This window comes from Nelumbo nucifera, chromosome 1, assembly GCF_055504915.1.
Source record: "Nelumbo nucifera cultivar China Antique chromosome 1, China Antique-T2T, whole genome shotgun sequence".
NCBI classification, from domain to species: Eukaryota; Viridiplantae; Streptophyta; class Magnoliopsida; order Proteales; family Nelumbonaceae; genus Nelumbo; species Nelumbo nucifera.
In genome coordinates, this window is record NC_142649.1 from 107,994,866 (window position 1) to 108,020,643 (window position 25,778).

The 25,778-nt window shown below is 39.5% G+C and overlaps 1 protein-coding gene and 2 pseudogenes across 2 annotated transcripts; 2 read left to right on the top strand and 1 right to left on the bottom strand.

Moving 5' to 3' along the window:
• Window positions 1-441: 441 nt before the first annotated feature.
• On the bottom strand, window positions 442-3,245 carry LOC104605962 (uncharacterized). Its single transcript, XM_010270924.3, has one exon. The coding sequence runs from the start codon at window positions 2,165-2,167 to the stop codon at window positions 692-694; it is 1,476 nt and encodes a 491-aa protein (XP_010269226.1). The 5' UTR covers window positions 2,168-3,245; the 3' UTR covers window positions 442-691.
• An 8,265-nt stretch (window positions 3,246-11,510) lies between these two features.
• Window positions 11,511-17,694, top strand: LOC104605960 (succinate dehydrogenase [ubiquinone] iron-sulfur subunit 3, mitochondrial-like; annotated as a pseudogene). The gene is made up of 4 exons (XR_016078673.1): window positions 11,511-11,820; window positions 14,357-14,589; window positions 16,809-17,023; window positions 17,360-17,694. The product of XR_016078673.1 is annotated as a succinate dehydrogenase [ubiquinone] iron-sulfur subunit 3, mitochondrial-like (transcript).
• Window positions 17,695-22,772: 5,078 nt separating this feature from the next.
• LOC109115308 (putative N-acetyltransferase HLS1-like) lies at window positions 22,773-24,297 on the top strand (annotated as a pseudogene).
• The last annotated feature ends 1,481 nt before the right edge of the window (window positions 24,298-25,778 follow it).

Here is a 25,778-nt window from a genome sequence, read left to right on the forward strand (position 1 = left end):
AAGACTCAGTATGATGAGAGTGGAACAGTTGAGCAACATAAAGCTTCGGGCTTCCCTTTCATGGCTATTTTCACAGAAAATAAAAAACAGATAAAAACCATAAATCATGTGAAGACTAGAGATGCTCAACAATGCGGCTCCAAACGGTTCCCCAAATCTCGCCACCAATTCCTCCAGCACACTACTGTTCATCCAAAATTTATTTCTTTACTAATAAGAAGTTAGACTTAAAAAAACAGACAGAAGTCAGAAAACCCAAATCCGAGTTTTTCGCTTGCGTTGCACCCAGCTACAGGCATTATGAATTGAGTAGATGGGTTTGAGGCAAACCTGCTTTATGTGATGTGTGATTCATTAATCACTCTCATGCTCATGGATTGAGTAGACAAGGCAAACATTAAATTCAAATAAGCTATAAGAAGTGACTAAATTCAAATGTAATGGATGGTAACAGAGAAAATCAGAATTCCCATAATTGTGTAGTCGTGGATGTATAATCAGAATTCAGAAATATAAGAAGCAAAAAGACTATATACACATAATTTAAGAAAATTTCAACCTTTGTAAATGTTGTTGGAAGTGATGGTTAATGATAAGATGCAGAGAGAATCATTGGCATCTCCTTCCTTCTTCTACTTCTTCTTACCCTTCCCCTTTCTCTCTCTCTCTCTCTCTCTCTGACATATTTTTGCTAATCCGAAGAACAGATCCATGAATCTACCATACCTTCACCCCTGGAAGAAACATTCTCCGGTCCCTTGTCCACATGGAAATCTGACGACGACGTGGTGTAGTTGATCTTGCAGCTATTTACCCTCTGTGAATTACCGTAATTCACATTAAAGGACTTCAAATGAGCTTGATGATCTCCATCATTCAGTCCTACCCCAGCTCCCCAGCCTGAAGGGTTATTGTCGCTCCTCAGTGACATCCCATCAGAAGTTACGAGATTGGATAGCCCGCTAAGTTGTGGGTTTCCATGCGCATGACCCATGCCAAAATCCTCTAGCACCATGCCCATTTTAAGTTGTTGTGAATCCGTCGACGGACTGGATAACGACCCTTGTTGAGATTTCTCGCCGAAAACATTCGCTAATGGGTACTTGGGTTGCTGAAGAGGAGATGGTTGCAGGAGAGACTGGAATGTAAGAACTGGATTCTGCTGATGAATGTTCAGTATGCTTTGAGATTGTTTCGGAAGGCCCAAATCAGGAAGTAGTTGGTAGTTATTTGTAGAAGTTGAATTTGAAGTATTATTAGTAGTGGCGAGGGCAATGGTGGTTGTAGTGGTGGCGGTGACGGTGGCTGTGGAAGGGTTAGTGGCAGTAGTGGTCTTGCCAATATTAGAACTAGAAGCAATAGCATCGATCAAACTAGAAGAGAACGATGACGAAACAGAAGCAGCAGCAGCAGAAGATAAAAATGAGGGTGGCTGAACCTTTTGAGCAAAAGGCCGTAGAAGGTACGGCGGTGGTGGTGGATCCAAATGGGCGGACCTCAAGGTGGACGCAGTGTTAAAGAGATCGAGTCGGCTTCGAGGGAAGGGTGATGCTGAGAAAGGGGGTGCCGGGATCCCTGTGAACTCTTGCACCATCGCGCGGAAATTCGATGTGTCGGTGGTCAGAACAGTTGTGGGTGCCCTTCGAGAAGCTCTTGATCTCTTCTTCGAACTTCGAACTACGTTGGATTGATCCGATGGAGGTGGAGCTGAAGGCCGTGCACTATTTTCCGAGACTGTTGGCAATGGCTTGGACGATGAGCTTGGCAAAGAGCCCCGACTAGGCCTTTGAGCACCGGAGATCTGATGGCTCGAAGATGAGGATCCCATTATCCTACCGATTTCGGTGCAACTGGGTTCAGATCTTAGGCTTCTAGGCCACATCATGTCAAGATGCGGCTGTGAATTTGCATTTGAAGTCGACGGTGGTCGAGAGAAGGCATCCAGATAATTTGATAGAGGATCAAACAAAGACGAAGGCGAGGAGGAGGGAAGATTGAGATGGTGTGGGTTGGAGGCAGGAGTTGGTAGGTTTGGGTTAGACATGACGTTACCATGACCGACGTGGCCGGAAGAATTCAAGATAGCGGAGATCGACTCAGACCGAGAATCGTACTCTTCATCACCGCCGCTTGATGATTGCATACTACTACTGTTACCAGAATCCATAGCTCTAGAGGGTACAAGGGTATGAGAGTCGAGAGATCAAAGAAGGAACAATAAAAAAGCGAGAAGGAAATGGCAGACAGACAAAGGTTGAGCGTGTGAAGAGACAGGCTATGTGTATCTCAGGGGCAGCTGCAGAGGGATTTTCTCACTTACAATCCCAATTAAGTGAATCCTGCGAAAGAACCCATGAATTAAATGGAGGGAGGTTTTCTAGAATAGCTTTCAGAAAGTACCCGTCTCTTTAAAGCTCTGATCCACAATGGAGACAGACCTTTCTTTTTCTTTCCTTTGCCTGCCTCTTCGAAGTCGACCAGGAGAGTTGAGCGGCAAAAAGAGAGAGAGAGAGAGAGAAACAACCCAGCGATCTTAATCTAGCAGAGGAGGAGAACACCGAGGAAACAAAAAAAAGCGTCTGGAGATAAGAGTTAGACAGAAGTTTTTCCTGTTCCTTTCTGTTTCACTTTCATGGACTGGGTTCAATTTAGGGTTTTGGATAGAAAAGGAGAGGAAGAGAGGAGGAGTTCTCTAATTCTAAAAGAGAGGCGTCTTCTACTCACGTTTCCACTTAAAAAAGATCGTCTACAGATTGTAGAGTGGGGTCGCCATTTGAGAGAGATAAAGAGGGAGAGATAGAGAGCTGCTGTTGGTGGCAAGTGGCAACTGGTCAAAGAGAGAGAGAGAGAGAGAGAGAGGTCGTAGGTGTGAAAATAAGAAAGAGAAGTATGTAAGATTAACTGGTTAACGTGAACAAACGAGAAATAGAGAAAAGTTGGGGGATAAAAAAGGGAGTAAAAGTAAGAGAAAAAGGATGAGGTGAGCAAGCAACTAAAGTAGGGGCCGGAAGGTGGTTGTTGAAAGACAGGAAGGGAGGAGAGCCACCATCATCAGTCAGTCCATCACTGCCACCGCCACCACCACCATCTTCACTGTTAGAAATTGGAAAGCCTCCCCTTGCACATGCCACCACATCGACGCAGAGAGATGCACACCAGGCTGAAACAGTTCCTGTGACACTATTGTTAAGAATTACAGCTTTTTTCCCTTCCTTTTCAACTGATTGATGGGTTCTCTTAGTCGAGCCTTGTAATAACACCCCATCAATATTAAATACATAAATAAGTAATGGAAGAAAATTCTCTACCACAATCTTTGACCAAGTCAGAGTCCCTGAAAAAAAAAATCAGTCGAAATATATGGAAGCCATTATTATTGATAAACACGTACCAGAGAATCTTTTGCTTTCTTCCTTGCCCCTGATGGGTTCTCTTAATATTTTTTTTCCCACTGCTACTGATTTTTAAGACTATTAAATAAAAATTTAACGATCATGAATACCAAAGAATGCAGCTCACATTCATCTTTCTATTTTGTGTGTTTAATCTTTGGATGGTCATCGACAGGATTGCGCCCTCCTTATAAATGTGTACTTTTATTATTCTAGGCTTAAGTGGGTACTTCACCACCAGTCTACTACAATTCTTCAATGACAAGAAAGAAAGATTTTGATTGCTTGGATAGATGGATCGGTTCAACCATACTCCAGTTCGCTGCAACCATCCACACCAGAAACTAGCATAAACCAATTCTTTTCTTTAGTGGGTCCTTGTGCAGATGAGCCAAAGTTTAAAAAAAAAAAATACTGTGAAGGGGATTTTTGTGTTGTACACAGAGAGATTTGAGAGTAACTCATCAATGATCAATGGAATATATAAATGTGTGTGTGTCGCGTAGATAAAGGATAGCTGTCCTTGTCACTCAATACGTGTTATATTCTTTATATCTATGGCCAGTATTTAATATACCTCCAGTTTAATTTTAGACCCTACGAGAGAGAAGGGAGAGAGGGTCGAGGGTCGGGTCCTAAGTTCCACGTTGAGATCCCTATTTTCACGTCTCCCAAGTCCACACGGAATGTTAAAAAAGAAACAAAAGAAAGGCTGTGACGCGCACGCACTCTTTACCTCTGTCTGTCCCATATATATTTACTACTCTCCCTCTGGAAAGGGTTTACACTTGCAGTTTACAGATTGCTTGGGGAGATGGGTTTCCATGCACGGTCGTTTAGTGATGATTCCACCGTCGATCAGGCTTTTGTAGGGTTGCCAAGTGTCAAATCTTGCCTAAAATAATTTTGAGTTGGGATATTTATATTATATAGATCGGTTTTGTAGATCGAGATCGATCGGTCGGGTCAAGAATTGTGATTCTTTAGTTTGGAGTTTGGACACTGGAGTGAGGACCATGGATTTGTCTCCAGATGCTGTTTGTTGTGATGGTTGTTTAACAAATAAAAACAGCCAGACACGCCAAAACCCATAAAATTAAGTGGGGATGGGAGATGCAACAAATAGAATATGTATATATATCTATAGAGTGGAGTGTACCAGAAAGGATTGAAGCTTTCAATTAGAGGGCTTTAATTAAAAGAGTGGCAATAACTATTAACTACTACTACTAGGAAGTAACATCAGTTTCTAACTTCCAAATCTAGACTTTATCAGGGGTAAGCAATGGATATGGATCTGATCAATGTTCCCCAATCCATAATCCAACATGGAATCGAGTTAGGCCAACAGTATCCATTATCCAGCTCCCTGATTTTACAAAATATATTTGGCCACGGGCAATAGGAATGGCCAACTTGGTAGTGGGTCGATCTGGGTTGGTGTTAACCCAAGAAATTAAAGAGAAAGGGAGAGATGCAATACACATGCAGGATGTCAGGAGCCCATATTCTCTGGGTATCAATTGTGAGAAACCTATTGAAAAGCTAGTCCTGGGTGGATTGAAAAGGAAGGCTGCTCAGTTGTACCAACTAATAAGTGTATATTATTGGATATATATGAGCTATCATCCATCTAACAAGGTGTTGATCTGAATAATGGAAACCATCCACCGTGCATCCACCTTTCTTAAATTCCCACTCCATGATTGATTCCCATGTATTTGTTCGCGATTTATATAGCAAATCCGTTTTTATTAAATAACGTTTCTAATTGCATATATAATAAGTCAAGAAAAAATTAAAAAAAAAAAAAAGAACAACCAAGTGTGCAGAGGCTCCCACCAATGTGAGGTATGGGAAGGGACATATGTATGCAATCTTAACCTCTTGTTAGGGCTGCAAATAAGTCGGATCAGATCTGATTCAAATCCGAATATGATCAAATAACATTCAAATTCGGATACCTTCATTCATCCTAATAAATCGGATCGAATTTGTTAGAAAAGTCGATCCATTTAGTTAACAGATCGACTTTGGATAGACCCCGATTCGATTCACCATGACTAGATCTGATCCGTTAATTATAAAATATTATATGTTATATATTATAATAAATTATTATATTATCTAAATAATATAATATATTATTTATATTATATCATAAAACTTTTATAACAATTCTAATTGGATCATGTTCGAACCAGATATCCGAATTCGAATCATGTTCTTGAAGCCCAATGGGTTCTTGTCGGAATCAGATTGATCGGATTTCTTATTGGATCGGATTGGATATACCATTTACTAAATTCGATCTGATCCATTTGCAACCCTACCTGTTGTCTACCTGTAGATATACAGAGATGTTGTTTTCAAGATTTAAACCCTAATCACCTTAGTCACAATGGATCAACACAATCGTTGCACCAAGATTTAAACCCTGCCCACCAACCCACTTGCAGATATACAAGGAGGTTGTTTTCAAGATTTAAACCCTGATCACCCAAGTCGCAATGGAGCAACTTAACCATTGCACCAAGGCCCACCCTCTAAATTGTTTAAAAATATGTTCAATTATATTCTTACATATATTATAAAAATTCATTTAGAAATAAAGCATATCGATTTTTTTACTTTAAATTTTTACATAACTAACATATCAAACAAAAAAATGTGCATTTTGTAAAGCTTTTACCATAATGTTTATTTGACCAACCATTTTGTCATATTCCTTTTTTTATGACACTTAGGCCATGTTTGATTCACTGCTCTGACCCTCATTCTCTTAATTTTTGTTTATTGTTTTGGGTAATAATGGACAATAACGAATAACATTAGAGTGTTTGGTTATAAAATTCTTATCTTGAACTTTATTCTGAAAAAAAAATCAATTTTCAAGAAAAAAGGTATTTAATTCATAATAATATTTTCTCATTCTACCCGTGTTTACATATTCTTGTTCATTTTAAAATTTCATCTTGCACAAAAAAAAAAGAAAGTAAAACCAAACAAAAAAAAAAAAATTTCTCACCATATCAGCCATTCAGAAGAAGGGAATTGAGGAAACTGGTTTCATGTACAAAAGTGTCCCTGAAGCCTGATTAATTGTTTCCTTTTTTCGAGCAGAAACCTAGCAAACGGCTCCATGGCATGGCAGACAGCCAACCCTCTACATTTTATTGATAAGTGATAACAAAGATAAATAGGTAGGCAGTGCAAGCAAGGCAAAGGATTTGCCCCTGGAGAGAAAAAGCAAAGTGGAAAAATAAGGTCTACATCAGAATCCCAACTTTATACGTTAATGAAACTTTACTCCTTTGGCAGAAACACCCTTGGGTTGGCTTTTCTTGTTTTGTGCTATAAACGCCGGCAAGGTATAGGGCTATCATTTTTCTTTTTTGCCTTCCATGAATTTAAGCCTATCCCTAATCCCTCACTCTACTTATTAATGCATGTCTTCTCACTGTGAAGAGGGGCACTCCAGCATTAAAGGCCCGAGCCCAGTAATTGACGATAGAATTTTGATAAGAACCCACTGACAAGATGGGGCTTTCACCATTAGATTGGTTTCAGATGGGCATGGGTGTTAAGTGGATAGTACTGGATACCAATCTGAAATCCCATTTTTACCCCTCATGCATGCATGTGAGGGCTTTGTTATCTGACTGTCAAATAACTAGGTTAGGTCATAATCCATAGATAATAGTCAACCATAAATGGACAACTTACATGGGGCAGAGGGATGCACAGAGCAGAAATCATATTTTATTAATCCATTGAAAATATCGGAAGAAAAGAAAGAGATTTTTAATATGGTTTTCATCTTCATGAACAAACAAGGTTTAGTCTTTTCTATTTTTTTCATCTATTTATGATAGCTAAATTTTAAATCATAAGCTCCAAAAAATATATTGTTGTTGGTATTTCATGTATAAAAATGAAAGTGACAATGAACCAGTGACTGACTACATGTTCATGGTCATCATGGACCCAATTGCTTCCTGAATCCATTTTATATATCTTCTATACAATGAGAATCAACAAGGAATAAGGAACTCTTCTCATGGTACGTAGACAAGAGGATTCGAACTCGAATAAGTTGCTACCTTCCAACTATCATTATGGAACAATTTCTTTTTCTCCTCTTGGCCTCTACTTATTCTCCGACCATATTCTTTACTTTCGTCTTAGAGTTCCAAAACAGCTCGAAAGACTAGTACGAATGAAATCAAAATTTTGCTTTTAGCCCTTTTGGTTGGAAAACGTTCACCTCTATCACCAAAAGAAGAGAAAAGAAAACCCAACAAAAAACAAATAAAGTAATAAAAATAGACACACACACAAAAGAGATTAATTACTGATAAAGATGGCAATGGGTGAGGTTAGAAAGTGACCAACCCGATAATCAAGGGAATCAGTGTGTGAGGTTATTTTATTTAGTGAGATTTCCAGATCATGATCATTCGCCAAACCAAAGTAACTCTCTTCTTCTTGAGCTCTTCTTCTTCTTTTAATCTATATATATATATATATATATATATATATATATATATCCTCTGATGAAAACAGAATGATGATTTCCTGGTTCAAATTCTGATGATTATAGACTGAATTAATTCTCCAGATTTGGATCATGAAAACCATGAACCACAGAACTGCAGCTATCCGAAAATCCATACATGATCGAAGCGTTTTTGCCAATATGCCGGTAAATAAATGGACCCATGTGAGCCAAACTTGGAAAGTGACCCAGATTGAATTTTCTTAATCCAGGCATACCTAACCCCATTAGACTCCATTATGGGTTTTTATCTTTTCGATTCTCTTTTGTACGAGGGGATTATTTTTCTCTTTTCTTTTGATGTAAAAGGGATCTTCTAAATTCAAGAAAAATAAAGTCATTTGTAAGTAAATATGCCTTGTGTTATTTCTTTGGTGCATGTTATTAGTAGTTGATTGGGCAGATAAAATGCCAAATCAGGGTGGTTACTTCAACATTAATGTGTCGTCACATCTCTCTCTACTTTTACCGATTAGAAAAAAACAGAAAACATCTCTCTTTCTACTTTCAACTAATGCCTTCTCCGAGTTAAATTAATTTGTGAGTGGTGATCAATCAGACTATCAGAGGAGAAAGATCTCCGACGTGTGTATCATTCATTTGCTTCAAATTTTAATTAATTAGATAACAAAACAAAAATGTTTTGTTTTACTCAACCTTTTTAGCCGGTGATTGATAAAATCATAAAAGCCAAGGGGCGATCATGGTGAAAGCGTTCTGGTCTCCACCACTTAATCATTTGTTATATTTCAATCTGTGTGAACAGCTAGCCTAGCTAGACTAGCAGGGTGTTTGGTACAGTAGTGTTACATTATCAATATATAAATAAATTTGTGAAAAATAGGTATTGCCACATCTTATATGAGTGTTATTTCAATTAAAAAAAAACATTAAATTTGACGTTTTAAATAAAAATAGCAATTTGTATTGATTAATTCAAAACATTAATTTCAACTAAAAAAAATATCTCACTCTCACAATTTTGTATTAACCAACCCAATACCACGTAACAGCAACACGACTCCATTGTACCAAATGCCCGTCTACATAACTGGAAAGAGGAATAGCCCTCTCTCCAACTCCAACCCTGATGATTGATGAAGGCAGGGTTCGATTTCATGTATCTGTCAGAAACTTTACCAGCCAAAGGAAGAGCCATATTTCAGTTCACGGGGTCATTAATTTGGACTTGGAAACGAACAGGTCATAACCCTGAAGTCATGTAGAGTTTTGTTTCCTTTTGATTCTTTTCTTCTAGGAGGTACAAGTTCCTATTGCTCCAAGAGAGTGGCTCCAAAGGTGGGAACTGGCAAATTTTGTATAAAATTTTTGCCACTACTTTGGTAGACAGACCAACAGTCAACCCGGGATTGAGCCGGTTGTAGCATCCAAGTTGCCGGGTCAGTGTGAAGCATGGAATAATAGGGCAGAGTCAGATACTTGCAAAGTATAGAAGTCCAGAGGCCTGAAATATGGGGATTATATTTATATACTGTCCTGTCCTCTGTTTTCACCTAACAACAAAACTCCAAGCCGTGCACGGTCTGTTGGTGTGCCATGTGAATATTGCTTTTGGGGCTATGACTATGAGTCTCATGTTCTACGCAAGTGTTTCATCGTGCACGGGCCGCGCGTCTACACTTTGGGTGTGTTTTGAAACAAGCCACTGGCCTATTATCCTAATTTGTCTGGAATCAGAATCGAAATCAAAATTTTTTAGAATCAGAATTGAAATTGAAATGGTCTATTATTTTAATTTGTTTGGTTCATATAAGAATTAGAACATGAATTGCAATTAATTGGAATAGGACTTCAGTTTTAAGAAAATGGGAGGGAATGAATATTTCCAATTGGGAAAAATGTCATTCCATAAAAAATGAGAATGAAATTCCATCCGTCCAATCAAATAATTAGAATTAAAATGACCCATTCTGATATGCGCTTGTGACGATTAAGCAAGCCTGGGTTTGAAGGAGCCAACATGTGGTGGCGGTAGGCTTAGGCTAGGCTTTGAATTTGGATTCAACGATGGATCAAAGGCTAGTATATCCTTCTCTCTCTCTCTCTTATAATAACTATCATCTCCGACCTCTTTCTTGCCTTATGGATTTGATTCAACAGTTCAACGCTTTTGGGCCTGTGGCCTTAACCATATAAATAAATAAATACGACCCAGAAAATTAAACCTCGATTCCATCTGACAAGGGTGTCAGCACACCGGTGCCCTGTGGCAAACATTACTGAGATTCCATTTCCATGTACAATGTGTTTGGGCCGAACCCAAGAGAAAGAGAGGATTGTTTGAAGTTTGAAGTAACTTAGCCCTTCAAAGGTCAATTAGCTTACCTTACCTAATTATTATTTATTTATGTATCTTAGCAGGTGCTTTAATTCTTCTACTTTTACTATCTCATTGAGTCATTGCCATTCTTTCGTTTTTAGTCAAATGACGTAAGGGTGTCTCCCACATTTCTTATTTATCAATGATCAATAGTCTGATGGATGATCCTAGCCTTTTCTTTCTTTGTTTTTCTTCGGGCCCACAGTTAATACTGAACCCGAACCCAGACTGGGCACGGAAGACATTATAGAACTGGAAAGATTACTGGTTTATTAGGGGTTCAAACATTGGGCCAAAACTATCAAAACATTATGTGGAGATTAAAAGTGGGATTTACCGGTTCATCAGATCAACCCTCGGGTCTGGAGTAAATAAACCTTTGAATCAAATGCCTAGTGAGCACTGTGGTGTGGACGGAATCTCCAGGTCCGGGTTGTGGTTCGACTTAGGAAAGGATCAACTTTGCCATACACCAGGCAACGAATTTTCTGGGTTCAACTATACATGCTTGCTTGTTCGACCCTTGTATCTAATGAATCAACAAACAAAATAATAAGCTTGATTGTTATTTTCTAGCCCCTGGATTTTATAAATCTTTTCTTTGTTTTTATGGACAGGCAACAAGGTGGATTTAAAATTTGTCGGAAATTTTGATTGACCATTTTGTGAATCACTCCATAAGTCCATATTCGCTAAATTCAGGTCCGATGGAGGAGGGTTTAGAAGAATTCAGATCCTACAATTGATCAACAATAGAAGCCATCTGGAGTAGATCCAACACAAGACATAGGTAAGGGATGTAAGCATAAGCCGAATTGGAATTGTCTAATTGAAGTGAAAATATGGTTGGGCCGATGTAAGCATAAGCCCACATGACCGGAGTGGAAATGGAATGACCCAAGTTGTTTTCAACCGATTAATATCATCAGGATTTAGGATTCAGGACTCGGAAATTAAACTGGGCCGAAAGGCCCAACCCAGGGCACTCCTCAATAATCAAACACACCTCATTCCTTTATTTACTCAGTTTACAATTGAGAGATGTGTGACTCTAATTCACTGCGGGTAGAAAGTGGATAAGAAAAGTGAGTAGAAAATTTGGACTCCACCGACACGGACCTCAATCGGCACGATATTGGGGTTTTCTTTAACACGTTACCTTCATGCAGGGTGCAGGCACGTATGGAAGTTGGAAGTTGGAACCCAAAATTAAATAAAAATGCATGCCAGACTTGGTTGGTTCCAATTTCCAAATGCTTCACAATACAAAACCAGAGGGAGAGAGCGAGCGATGTGGAGGAAGCAAGGAATGAGAATAAGAGATGGCTTCGCCATGGCTACGACAGTGTAGTTGGTTGTTTTCAGTCGACAAAGGGAGCATTTCTAGTTTTGGAGGAGCAATCTGCTTCACAGGGGAACCACTGTTGAGGCCCAGAGTTCACTCCCAGAAAAGACCAAGGTATTGAGCATTGAAGGAGCTTATCCAGTCTTATTACTTGGACCTTACTACCTGTTCTCCCATGGTTATGGTTAGTAGTTTCTCTGCCCCCCTGAGAGAGAGAGATGCATGGTTTTATTTTTATATAGATTTTACTGACATTTCGTATATTTCCAAAGCACTTCACAGACCTCCGTAGAACTCAAAGTGCTTTTCAGTTGAATCAATGTAATTCAACTTAGATAGACAAAAATAATGAAATTATTCAAAATACTATTCATTCATGCATCATAAAAAAATAAATAAATAAATAAAGGAATGGTGATTAAAAAATCATGGAAAGTTATGAAACTATTTTTATATTATCAATCTCATCAGTTCGTTGACATTAGTTCTTTAATATTTATTAGAAAAATTATATTTAAATAATTAATTTAGTGAAGGGGATATTTCTATATTAATTAATTTCTTAATTATTAAATTCTGGTTTGTCTGCACCAGAAGTAAACAATTAAAGGAAAAAAACCAAATAAAATAGGAATTTCTAACAGTTGTTTGGTTGCCAGGAAATAAAGTGAAAGAAAGTGTTATACTGAATTTGTGTTATAAACACAATTTCTCCCTTTGTTTAGAAAAAAAAAAAAGATGACAGTTATTATTATGAATACCTGTAATGTAATGACCTTGTTAACTAATGGAAATGGAGTTGGCCGGGGTCAGACCAGTGGGCTCCACGCACATGCAACCTTATTTGGGTCCACATTTGCATTGTTTGTGGGCCCGTGAACATGTCAACTTGTAGGGCAAAAGCCTAACAATCCAACTCTAGGAACAGACCCACCACATCAAATGTCCATACTTTAAAACAATGGACCCACATTTTGGCCGTCGTGGGGCAGAGAATACCAGACTTCAGAATACACACTGAAATTTTTCAAAGAAAACTCAAAATCTGCATCATTTAATCAGACATCATACGACACTTGTTTCTCACATGTGACAAGGTACTACTTGAGAAATTTTGATCTACTTTATGCATATATAAGATGACAGGTAAGGTTCAAAGTATCGATACGTATTGACCCGTTTCAGCCAATAAGTATTGTTTCAGGAGACTCGTCTGATATGCTCTAGTGGGTGTATTGGGGTCTTGACTGTTTTAGGGGGTGGAGGAGCCCTAAACCACCTTCTGAACCGGTTTCAGAAAAAAAAACTAAAAAAAAAAAACTAAAAAAGCACAGTATCGATTTGCCCGACGTATCAATATTTTGAACCTTGACCACAGGTACTGATTCAAACTACTTCAATTATATTACTATCTATGTAATTCCCTATAATGATATCTTCCAAAAGATAAAACGAATTTGATAGCACTGAAAGATTTCGGGCCCCTTTGGCACGTCTTTTTGGAAAGATCTTCCGGTAGGTCTGACATGTAAAAGACGCATTTAGCTTTTGCATAAAAGATCTGAGCAGCCCGAAGCACGTTTGACAGATGCATGTCTTTCCGCACGAGAATAAAATTTGAAAGACATGGAAATCTTCATTTAAAGCTTTCCGAAATCAGCCCAAAATGGGTTTCTCGCATCTTTTCGGTGCTCCGTCTTTTGGCAGCTAGATCTTCCACGAACCAAACGGAAATAAACCAAAGATCGATCTTCCCAGCTTGTAAACAGTCGAAAGACCACATGGAAAGACGTTTCAAATGGGCCCTTCTTTTTCTGTGTGGCTATAAGAAAGCCACCAATAATGACCTCTGTAATAGCCTTGAGAGGAGATTACTGGTTTTGATGTACTATCTACCCCAAATTCACCTAACCTGCTGCTACTCAGTAGGACGTATTTGTTGATTCTGAGACCTGTAGGATTAGTCTGTTGACTACATAATTTGGATGCTAATGAAGTATTTATCTACATTTCATTGTTTCCTACTGTTAAGATGCATCCTATGGTTTGTGAATTGTGAGAGCTAAATCATTATTAATTTGATCACCTAATTACACAATAAATCATCAACCCATGTTTTATATAAGAATGAAGTTCCTTGAGATTCTTGGCCAGGAAAAAGGAAAAAACAGGTTCCATAAAATTATTCTGGAATTGACAGGAAAGGCAACAAGAATCTGGAAAATCATCATATAAATGTTGGAAGGAGTCATTTCATGACTGCCATCTGTACTAGAACATAGACTAGCATGTGTGATTGTATAACATGAAGACTCACCTCAATTTAACAAAGCTTGATCCCATCTATGTGGGGTTAGCTCCATTAATAATTTTCTTCCATTAATTGAGCTCCATTCAGAGCCTTCATTGTTAAAATTACTTGCCCTCAAGTCATTGTTCATGTCTGTTTTTCCCTGCTCTTGACTCTTCTACAACCTTCAATTTGTAATAAATTAATCACTTCTTACCTGTATCATGGATGGCTTTGTATCCACTTTCCAAATCATCTTACTTTACTTTTCCACCTTATTTTAAGCTTATGGGGCGACTCCCAAATGTCTGTGGACTGTTTTATCTGTGTCTTTTGTCTGTATACCTTATTTGGTTTATAATTTACATTACCCATAGGCATTCAAATATTGATTTGTGTTATTATTTTCTCTTTTCTTTTTGTATACTAGGTATTAGATGAACTCCAAAAGATAAAGTCTGATAATGGTTCAAGCTTGAGCTACAGAAGATCTTGTAGGGAAGGCGTTTGCAGCTCATGCTCTATGAACATAAATGGGACAAATGCAATATCTTGGCTCATGCCTATTTGACACAAGTACTAGAAAGAATAACTCCTCTTCCTCACATGTTTGTCATCAAGGATTTAGTTGTTTGATCTCACTAATTTCTATCAGCAGTACAAGTTATCAAAATTTCATTTTTCTGTATTTCTTTCTTGGAAATCATTTCCATTATATCCAACAAAATTACTGAAGTAGCCTAAACTAGTCTGGTATTTAAGATTATTCTTGGTGGAAGAATTGCTTCTGACCCGTTAAAAAGTTCATCATACTGCGGATTAATTTCTGTAGATTGAAATGTCCAAATATATTATGATACAGAAAACAAATATCATGTATATATGAACATTGAGTGCATACTATATGTAGGTAATGAGCTAATTAAGTAGTTCTTTATTATTACAAATGTTAGGTTGTCTTACATTGTTTAGGGCGATTCCATGGTGTGGCTAGTCACCTGGAGTATAGACAGCTTACAAGGGACTGAAGTTATAGACAACACCCAACAAATAGCCTCTAGCTGTTCTTCAATGTTCAATCAAGAAGGTGGACACGGTAGGTTTTTTTGTAAAAGCAAAAGTATTGCAGGAGTCATTGGTGATAGGGTTCTACTTTCATCTGGCTAATAGGTACTCCTAAATCTTACAAGTTACAACTAGTTTGCACCCCCTAGGTGACAGTGGCTTGTCCCTCCAATGTCCTAATAGGACAATGACCAATAATGGTGCTCTAACGTCTAGCGCTTTCTAATAAAACAACATAGATCATTATTAGTGGCAGAGATTAGATGGATTGGACTCCTGCACCATGTGACAAGCCATTTGGGATGCTTAAGAATCATGCAAATAAGAGGTAATGGAGGTGACTTAAGAACATTGGACCCTTAGAGCATTATGATGCATGCTATAATTAGGCCAGAAGTAATTTCAATGATGGTATTGATAAGCCTAAGGAGAACTTATTGGTTCTTTATATCACTGTGACCTTCATTTGCTCAAGTTAAATGGGATTACTCGAGTCTTTGTCAGACATGGTCAGCACAACTCAACCTTAATACCAACTATTTGGGGTTGGCTTTTTGTCAAACATCGTATGCATCAAAATGTTGAACCTAATTAGCAAGAATTCATTCTCATTTAGGGAAATAATGTCATACTTTCCACTTGTTGGCATCAATAAAGAGCATTGTTGTTGTCATGTAGGAAAAGACTAGTAGGTGGAAAACACATTGATAGAAGAAAGAATGAAAATTGGTGAAGAAGATTTCACAAGGAAACATGTACAAGAATCTCATCTCTCTTTATACTCTGTTTTGTCATTACTTCTCTTTACCGAAAATATTAGCTTTATTTGACAGAAAATAAAAGGCATTAAAATAATAGATAGATGGTATAATTTCCTTCTAAGCGGGGAAGAGGAAGGGTATAATTGAAACTCACCAGCTAGAATCAAGAAAAAAAGATAGATTTGAAAGTGAAATGATTTTTTTTTTTTACAGCAAGAGAATTTGTTGATGAGTGTGTATCCTATCATGGAATATTGATTGTGCTATTAGAAACGGGACCGATATAATGCTATTTAGCTTGTGAATGCAATGCTCCCAAGTGCTTGTTAGTAGCCTTTTGTGATTGAGAACAAGGCATCTTTGTCATTTAAGCTTTTAAGGTTGTAAAAGGAGAGAAGTGTAGGCAAAACACTAGTATTTCCTTTTCTTACAATATTCCTTAAAACTTAGTAATGGGCTTTCAAATATCTTGCTTTTATTTGAGTTTTTACATTCTGAATTGGCATTCGGAAGATATATTTAAACAACAAAGAAAATTGCTTTCACAGAAAGTACCCTGTATATTTATGTTTCTTGCTCATAGAAAGTCTAGCTACATCAAGTAAACTTTAGAATAACCCTTGTAGATCTTTATTGTTTTTCAGTTGTTTATCATGCCCTTTCACTTCAGGAAAGGATTACCATAGATAAACATATTGTATACCAGCATGAAACAAATAAAACAAGAAAAATTTGGCAATTTATCTGTTTACAGACATTTTCAGGGTTTCTCTTGCATATCCTCCTTTTTCACAAGGAACTGATGACTTCCTGGAATCTTGTAATCTTAAACGTATTTATATAGATCTTGTCATTATAACCTGGTTTTCAACAAATTGCATTCCTTATTTCTTGATTTTGATCTGGTAATATAATAAAATTATATATCCTTGATTACATAGATGGAGATTTTCATCTAATAGGTTTGTTAGTAATTTTCTCAAAAGCACACTAGAATATCCAAAAGGTAACTAAAGAGAGGGGGTATGCTATGAAGTTTTTATGTTCGATCTATAGGTTAGTTGAACCTTGGCTTAAGACAAAGAAGGGACCAGAAGATGGGTGAGAATTCAGGCAATCACCTGCAGATAGAGAAGGAAGTTAGATGGGTTGTCTGAGTGTATATTGTGCGCTTGTTGCAGCACTTCCTGCCCTTCCTGTTGGTGGAACCCAGAAGACAGTTCCAATGGACCAGCTGCACTGCTCCATGCCCATAGATGGGTGTCTGACAGGTTATTGAGTATTTGGCTGTATAAACAAGGCTAATTAATTTTGGTTGATGATATGAAAGGACTGATGTGCAATAAATCCTACAAACTGAAATATTAATTGTAGGACATATTGTCATTCTAATATTGATTTGTGATTACTATGAAGGGTACTACTAAAGCATTCTACTCGTTTGCATTAATTTGATTTGATGGTGTTTATATACTAGAAAGAAGGGAACAACAATTAGTTTAAATCAAAGAGTGTAAAAGGGGAAGTATACTGGGTTTGAGTTTCCTAAGAGTGGAGTCATCTGTGTTCTGGTAATTTGAGTACTGTGCATATTTAATATTTTGCAGCCGCGATGATTTCAAGGAGGAAATGCTGCAACTTGCAAGCTTTGACAGAAGACCTGAAGAGGTTGTATAGGTGCAGGAGCATAAAGAACTGCAGTCACTTGCCCAAGGAGCCTTGACCCTGCAAGTGCAATTAACAAGATGAAAACTAGATATCTACTCTCATTACCAGTAGAAAACGGTAGTGGCAGCATTCCTTATAAACGCTTTAGCATTGTTTGCTATTTCCTTTGCTGCAGTTTACTATAGTATTTGTTCTTTTTTTTTTATTTTTTCTGAGGATACTGTAGTATTCTATACATATATTACTAGTTCTAGGATTATGATATCGTACCAAACATTGAATGAGGTGACCGAGGTCTAGGCCTAATTGTTGAAACACATGGGCCATAATAGCATTGGACATGACAACTGATGCCATGAAAGTTCAGGCATGCTTTCTGCAATCGCCATTAACATGTAGGGACAGAGGTAATAGATAAATGGTCGTCGTCGTCATCATCATCATCATATATATATTATTGTTGTTGTCTAATGCCATTTCTGACATCGAATATGTAATGGTGGTAGCACAGAAACGTTTGATGATAATTTGTGTTAATGAGAAGCTACCCCTATCCCATTATGGGTAGTTGATGCTGTTGCATCTGGAGCCAACCCAGATGTGAAATAAGCAATTGGGTCCATTGAAATGACAATGAAGCTCCAATTCTATTTGTCGTAAAAAAATAATTTACTGTAGTGAGGTAGATTTTTCTTTTCTTCTTTCTTTCTTTCGTTTTTTTTTCCCAACATTTTGATAAAAAGAGCCATTAGTATGCTTCTAGGGATGATCTCAGCACGGGTCAAGCACATCATGCACATCATCAAAGTAACACCAGAGAACAACAGATTTGGATGTGGCATCGCCGGTTAGGACATCCATCATTCGGTTACATGAAACATTTATATCCGGAGTTATTTACAGATATACAGCCTCATGATTTTTAGTGTAACACTTACATCCTAGCTAAGAATCATAGAACTATCTATCCCTTAAGTATGAATAAAAGTAGAGTTCCAATTGCTTTGATTCACTCGGATGTGTGGGGACCATCCCCGGTAATTACAGTGTCTGGATTTCGCTGGTTTGTAATCTTTGTTGATGGTTGCACTCGCATGACATGGTTATATCTGCTGAAACATAAAGATGAAGTGTTGACTGTATTTCAATCTTTCCATATGATGGTGAAGACTTAGTTCACATCACAGATCCAGGTACTTAGGTCTGATAATGGCGGGGAATACATGAATCAACGGTTCTAAGATTATTTCCGGATTCATGGGTTACTTCATGAGAGTTCATGCCCACAGACTCCACAGCAGAATGGCATTGTTGAGAGGAAGAACCGGCACATACTCAAAACTGCCCGCGCTCTGTTACTTGGAGCACATGTACCTAACCGACATTGGGCTAATGCTGTTGCTACCGCCGTGCACCTCCTTAACCGAATGCCATCACGGGTCTTACAGTTTAAAACACCATTACAAGTTCTTTCATCACATGTCTCCTTGCCATCCGTTTTGATGATTCCACCTCGAGTTCTTGGCTGTGTGGCGTTCGTGCATCTACATAAAAATCAACTCTCAAAACTGGATTCACGAGCAACTAGATGCTTATTTTTGGGGTATGCGCTACACCAGAAAGGGTACCGATGCTATGACCCAATCACCCACCACACCTATGTCACCATGGATGTTACCTTTCTGGAATCTGAAACATTCTACTCTCTTTCCAAAACCAATTCTTCTCTTCAGGGGGAGAGTCAGAGTGAAGAACAGAACTGGTTTTTACCCGACTGGCTAAATACGAGTGCTTCAACAGAGATGGTGGTCAATGAAGCAACCGGTAAGACACCTACAGAGACAGCACCGGAGACATCTACAGAGACCCCAACATCTACATCGCCTCTCCCAGCAGAAGAAATAGAGACCCCAACCTCCCCAGTACCGGAAGGCCCATCTCCTGAGGATATCCCGGAAGCGCGTGAGAGCATCCCTGAGGTAATCTCTCCTACCACACCTTCAAGCTCTAACGATATGAATACTTCGGCTGGTTACACTTTACCTTTTAGGCATAATCGTGGCAAACCGCCAAATTGATATTCTCCAGATGTTGAGGATCGGAGGTCAAAGTATCCAATTGCCAATTATGTATCAACAAGGAGACTCTCCAAACCTCTAAAAACATTTGTGCAAGAATTGTCCTCAAATCATATTCTCGCCAGTGTTCAAGAAGCTTTGACAAACCCGAAATGGACTCAGGCTATACAAGAAGAGATGGAGGTACTATTGAAGAACAAAACATGGACTCTGGTTACCTTGCCCGAAGGGAAAAGACTTGTAGGGTGTAAGTGGGTATTTTCCGTTAAATACAAGGCGGACGGGACAATCGAGAGATACAAAGTGAGGCTGGTCGCAAAAGATTATACCCAGACACAGGGCGTAGATTATCAAGAGACCTTCTCACCAGTGGCCAAATTGAATACGGTCAGAGTTTTATTATCTTTTGTAGCAAACCTTGATTGGCCACTGCACCAGTTCGATGTAAAGAACGCCTTCCTCCATGGTGATCTTGAAGAGGAGGTATACATGGACATCCCACCTGGTTATACAGCGAATTCCAAGAACCAAGTTGTGTGTAAGCTACATCGAGCACTATATGGACTGAAACAATCACCGCGGGCATAGTTTGGGTGGTTTAGTCTTGCGATGAGGAAATATGGCTTCCAACAAAGCAATTTAGACCATACACTATTTCTGAAGCACCAACGAAGGGAGGGTGACAGCTCTAATAATATACGTGAATGATATGATTATCATAGGGAATGATCCAGGAGAAATAGAAACACTACAAAAGCAATTGGCAACTGAGTTTGAAATGAAGAACTTAGGCGGGCTCAAGTATTTTCTAGGAATTGAAGTTGCTAGATCAAGGGAAGGTATATTTCTGTCTCAACGGAAATACACCTTGGATTTGCTCTCCGAAGTGGGATAGTTAGAGTGCAAGCTGGCAGACACACCAATTGTTCAAAACCATAAACTTGGAGAATACCCAAACCAAGTGCCTACCAATAAGGAGAGATATCAAAGGCTAGTTGGTAAACTTATTTACCTCTCATATACTCGTCCAGACATCGCCTATGCTGTCAACGTAGTAAGTCAGTTCATGTATTGCCCAAGCGAAGATCACATGAATGTTGTAATGCGAATTCTTCGATACTTGAAGTCCTCTCCTGGAAAAGGACTTATGTTCTCAAAAAATAATCATCTAAAGATAGAAGGCTATACAGATGCAGATTGGGTCGGAAATATCTCAGATAGAAAATCCACCTCGGGGTACTTTACATTTGTTGGTGGGAATCTTGTCACGTGGAGGAGTAAAAAATAAAAGGTGGTGGCCCTATCAAGTGCTGAAGCTGAGTTTCGAGGAATGACTAAAGGGCTTTGCGAGCTACTCTGGCTTAGAAGATTGATGACTGAAATTGGTTTCCCCCCAACCTCTGAGATGGACCTATTCTGTAATAACAAGGTTGCCATAGACATCTCTCAGAATCCCGTCCAACATGATCAAACAAAGCATGTGGAGGTGGACCGGCATCTCATCAAACAAAATATCGAAGACAGAATCATTCGATTTCCCTTTGTCAAGTCCGAAGACCAACTGGCAGATATACTTACAAAAGTTGTATCCAGTAAAAACTTCTACAGCTCACTTGGCAAGTTGGGCATCCAAGATTTGTACGCACCAACGTGAGGGGGAGTATTGGCGTGATATGTAAACTAGGAGAATATCCCTTAATTCAGGGATAACTCTTATCATAATAGTTTGTATGTAACTAGGAAAGGTAGAACAAGATAGTTCGGGTGTAACTAGGAGAGGTGTGTATATATAACTCATTCTTTGCAAAGAAAATAATAACAAGAAGAAGAAGAAAGAATCAGAGTTTCTCCTTCTACTCAAGTTATCAGACATGACATGTTTAATCATCGATATCGATTCAAACTGTTGATTCAACTAAACTCTTTCATGGAGCTGGAGGCACTCTTGGTTCTGGGTTGGCCAAAGAAGTTGCAACTGGAGATAGATCTGTTAATATGGTTGTAATTTTGATGGAGAGAAGTCGGTCTCTTTGGGTGACACCGAAGTTTCAAGTGTAAATGTCTTGCATGATCTGGGCTGATAATAATTTGGGCCTAGAAACCAAATTTGCCAGAGGCTGGATCAATCTTCAACTCTGATGCAACTCCAAATAGATTTCATATATCTAGTGGTGTCAGATTGGGTTTTGGTTTGACCCTATCCCAATCAAAATTAATTTGAAAGGATTAGACAGACTGATTAACATATTGAATTGGACCAGTCTAGACTTAATGGTTCGAAATATTTATTCAAGGGATTGGGTTGGACTTGGTCCCTCTGAAATGGATTTATATTAGAATGAGTTGGACTGAACCAATATCTGGTCTATTGACAGAAGATAAGAGTATGGGTGTTAATGGAGCAGGTTTGAGTTAAATCCAGTCTAAATTAAAACCAATTTGAACAAATTAGATCGTCCAAACATTGAATTGGGCTGGACCAATGCAAAATATTCATCGGATTGAATTGGACTTGTTCCATTTGTAATGGACTCATATTGGACCAGATCTTTTACCAAGACCGGCTAGGGTTAGACCAGTACCCGGTCCTACATATATCTACCAGTCTTGGGGTGTTGGGCGTGAAGTAAAAGACTAAGCTGAATTCATATGATAAGCAGCAAAGAGGAAAAGCTCCATCTGATTATGCTCTTTGCTTTGGTTTGGGATTCTTTACTGAACCAATAACCGATAGGCCAATTTGGTTAAATAAAAGAACTTGGCTAATTCTATTTTGACTGTTGGGGAGCCAAAGCTATTGGAAACGTTTATGGGCATGGCACGTTATGGATGTGGGGTAAAAGAGTAATTGTGCTCAATATTGTTTTTTGTGGGTAAATTACAAAGACCCCCCTGTAATATGGGGTCTGTTACAAAGACCCCCTTGTACTTGGTTTTGCAACAAAGACCCCCTGTACTATGACCATGAGACAAAGATCCCCTTCCGTTAGCCTTCCGTACAAAAATGCCATTACAATATTTTTTAATCCCCATACTACCCTTTTAATAACTAGACAAGAAAAACATTGTTCATCTTTCCCAACCTTTCGATACTACCCTTCCATTCCTTCACATTTCTCTCTCTCCCCCTCTCTCCTCTCTCTCCCCCGATCTCTCTTCTTGCCCTTCTCCTTAACAGCGTCGGGATTGAATCCATTTAATTCAATCCCGACCTCTCTCTCCATTACTGCTCTCTTCAGATCCCGATCTTTCTCTCTTTCTCTCTCCATTTGCAATGCGTATCTCACGGGAGCTCAAGGTTGTTAAGCTTAAGAAAGAAGAAGCTGAGTACCTATACAGAAGATTTATGGGCTCCATTGAGTTCTTTCCTCATGACATAGACCGAATCCTGAGGAACAAACTGAGCTTGGGTACGTGGGTCGCTTACCTACGAGACAAGTCATGGGATGAGTTGAGATTAGTTGAGCTTGTCCCTTCTAGCTGGGCCATGGTCAGTGTATGTAACAACGGAGGCATATTCAAGCTAAGGGTAGGCAAAGCACCTCTTTCTTGCTGATGCTGCACGATCTGGGCACTCCTAGTTGGCTGAGACTTGGCTCCTAGCTGGGACGGACGACACCTAAGAGGAAGAGGAGGGTGAAAGGTTCCCGGGGAGCTCTCCCGGCGGGAACACTCCGATGGCTAAGTTAGAACTCTAAGGAAACTCAAGGAAAACACAGAGAGTTAAGAGTGCTGAAAGTGCTAGCTTCAATACCTTTGTTTCGTGAGGGTCGGGGTCTTCTTATACCGGAGCTCAGTCACATCAGGCATAACCACCACTGCCCTAGCCGTTACTACCAGGACTAAGGTGGCCAGTGCAGGCTGCTGCTGCAGGGTACGGACTTGCCAGGCGTGCCATGCTTTTCAAAGACGGCAGGCACGATGCCGCCTGGCAAGAGATGTGGGCACTGCCACCAGATCCGGAAGGTACAAATGTCAGGCAGATCTTCCCTGCAAGCTGCCGAACTACTTTGCACTGAACCACCTGAGACTGGGTTGCCTTGCACCGAGGTGCCGAGGTACGCTGAGGTGCTCGCACTAGAAGCGAGCCTTGAGCAAGTATGAACAGGAGTTTCGACGGTGCTGCCCCGAGGTGTTTCTCCCTCGGGACACTTAGCCAAAAAGCTGGGGTGCTCCCTTCTTAGGAAGGGAGAGCTCGGAGCCCCTTAGGAGAAGCTCGGGGCACTCCATCCTCAGGCTTGGAGTGGGTTGGGCCTCGCTTCTTGGCGAGCTGCCCCACTCGCCGAGTCGTTTGGTCGGGCTTCGGCGAACTTGTTGCGCCGAGTTGCGGCCAAGCTATCGCTAAGTTGTCACTTATGCCAGGTCACGTCCACGTGTCCCCGTGCTACAAGGTCGGGCCAAAACACCCTACATCACTTGCCATAAAGAGCTCAACAATGATGGGTCGAATCTTCCCCTGCTTGAGGATACCGGCCTTGCCGGATGTCTTCCACCCCTTTGGCTTCTATTTCATGTATGGCATGCATGGAGAGCGTCGGAGGTCTGGTGAATTGGTTCCTACACTATGCTAGTTTGTACATAACATGACTACTAAATGTAGGGATTGTAAAGTAATCATAACGGAGGTAGGGGTTGTGATAGAGTGAGACTTGAGGAAATCTCACATTGAAAATTATTATCCTGAAGACTTGTGGTGCATAAAAGCGTTGAGAAAGGAAGGTCAAGATATTATAATGGGATGGACAAAAACCCCAACCACAACTACAAGAGGACCCTTCGTCAACCCTAGAGAAGTTTGATTTTTGATGATTATTGAATCCAAAGGGCAAAGGGGACCTACAGCTACTACAACCCAACCCCCACTCAAATGTAAAATCTGTGTGCCTGCAGTCCATCTCCATCCCAGACCCTCCTTATAGGATGCCTTGCTCTTGTTCCTTTCAATTCCACGACATAGAATCTCAAGAGATCTCTCTCCATTACTGCATACAAGAAACAGGCTAGGCCAAAGCATTATAGGTACACACAGAGATGGCTTGAGTGTGCTAATAGGAAGGTAGCAGGGGACTATTCCGAGTCCTGTATTTGGGCCAAGGTAGAGGAGCTCTACCTTGCTGCTGTTGGAGGAGAACCTCCTCAAGAAGTGAAATCCATGGTGGTGGAATTGGAGAAATTAGTTTCAGTTGGGAGAGAGAAAGAATGGGAGAGGATGGTGAGGGAGGAGAAAAGAAGAGAAGAAAGGGGAAACAATAGGTTAAATAGGTTTTAAGAGAAAAATGGCAAAAAAATAAAATAGAAAAAGTTTAGTAGGGTATTTTGATAATTTATTGCATTCCGTCATCTGACTTAACAGTTAAGGAGGTCTTTATCGCAAAACAAAGTACAGGTGGTCTTTGTCACAGACCCCATAGTATAGGTGGTCTTTGTAATTTACCCTTTTGTTTTTGACCAAAGAAAGACAAGCAGGGGACTGAATGAATTTCCCAATAAAACGAAAAATCCAACTTTAGTCTTCTCTAGCTCCTCTTCTTCGTCCAAGCCATTTAAACGTCAAAAGACTGAAAGAAGATTGGATGTAGTAGTTGTAACTTACTAACTTAAGTATGGAATTTCCGTCCTACTGCAATACCATCTACCACTACCAGCCTAGACTAGCGTAAATTGCTTAGGTCTCACCAATCTAAAGGAATGAGAGATCCATCATATGGATGGCCGAACCCTGCAAGTAGGTTAGGCGAAATTTCAAAAATTTCCTCTCCCCTCATCTGGGAATCGCATTCCCTGTTTTAGAAAATCTACATTTTCAAAGATCAATCTTGAACCCTAATCGAACCAGATCTGAAACTAGAAGTAGAAGAGGGATATACCTGATACGGAGAAACAGTATCTCCCAACGAAGGTGTTCACGCCCAAAGAAAGACTCCAAAGACTGCTCTCATTGAAGATGACATAGTGAATGTTGGAGCAGAATCAACAGTGTTCGTCCAACGAACCGAACCCTTCACAAGAATTCGTTGGAGGCTGTGAGCACAACTTCAGATCAGCCTTTCCCCAAAGGCTGATATCAAGATCTGATCTTGATCGCTCCTGCTTGAAAGAGGAGATCGAACTGGCAGTTAAGGCGGCGGCAGGAAGGAGGCGGCAAGGAGAAAATAATGTAGTCTCACTGGATGCTATGTTCTCTCTCTGAAATTGAGAATGTGATCTTCTAATAGGCTACCGCCCCTCCTTCTTTTATAACCTTAAAGGGATCATCTCCTAATCCCATTAGGAGTTGCTG

What these genes read in the sequence shown, in the direction of transcription:
- LOC104605962 (XM_010270924.3), bottom strand. Translation starts at nt 2,167, where the DNA reads ATGGATTCTGGTAACAGTAGTAGTATGCAATCATCAAGCGGCGGTGAT.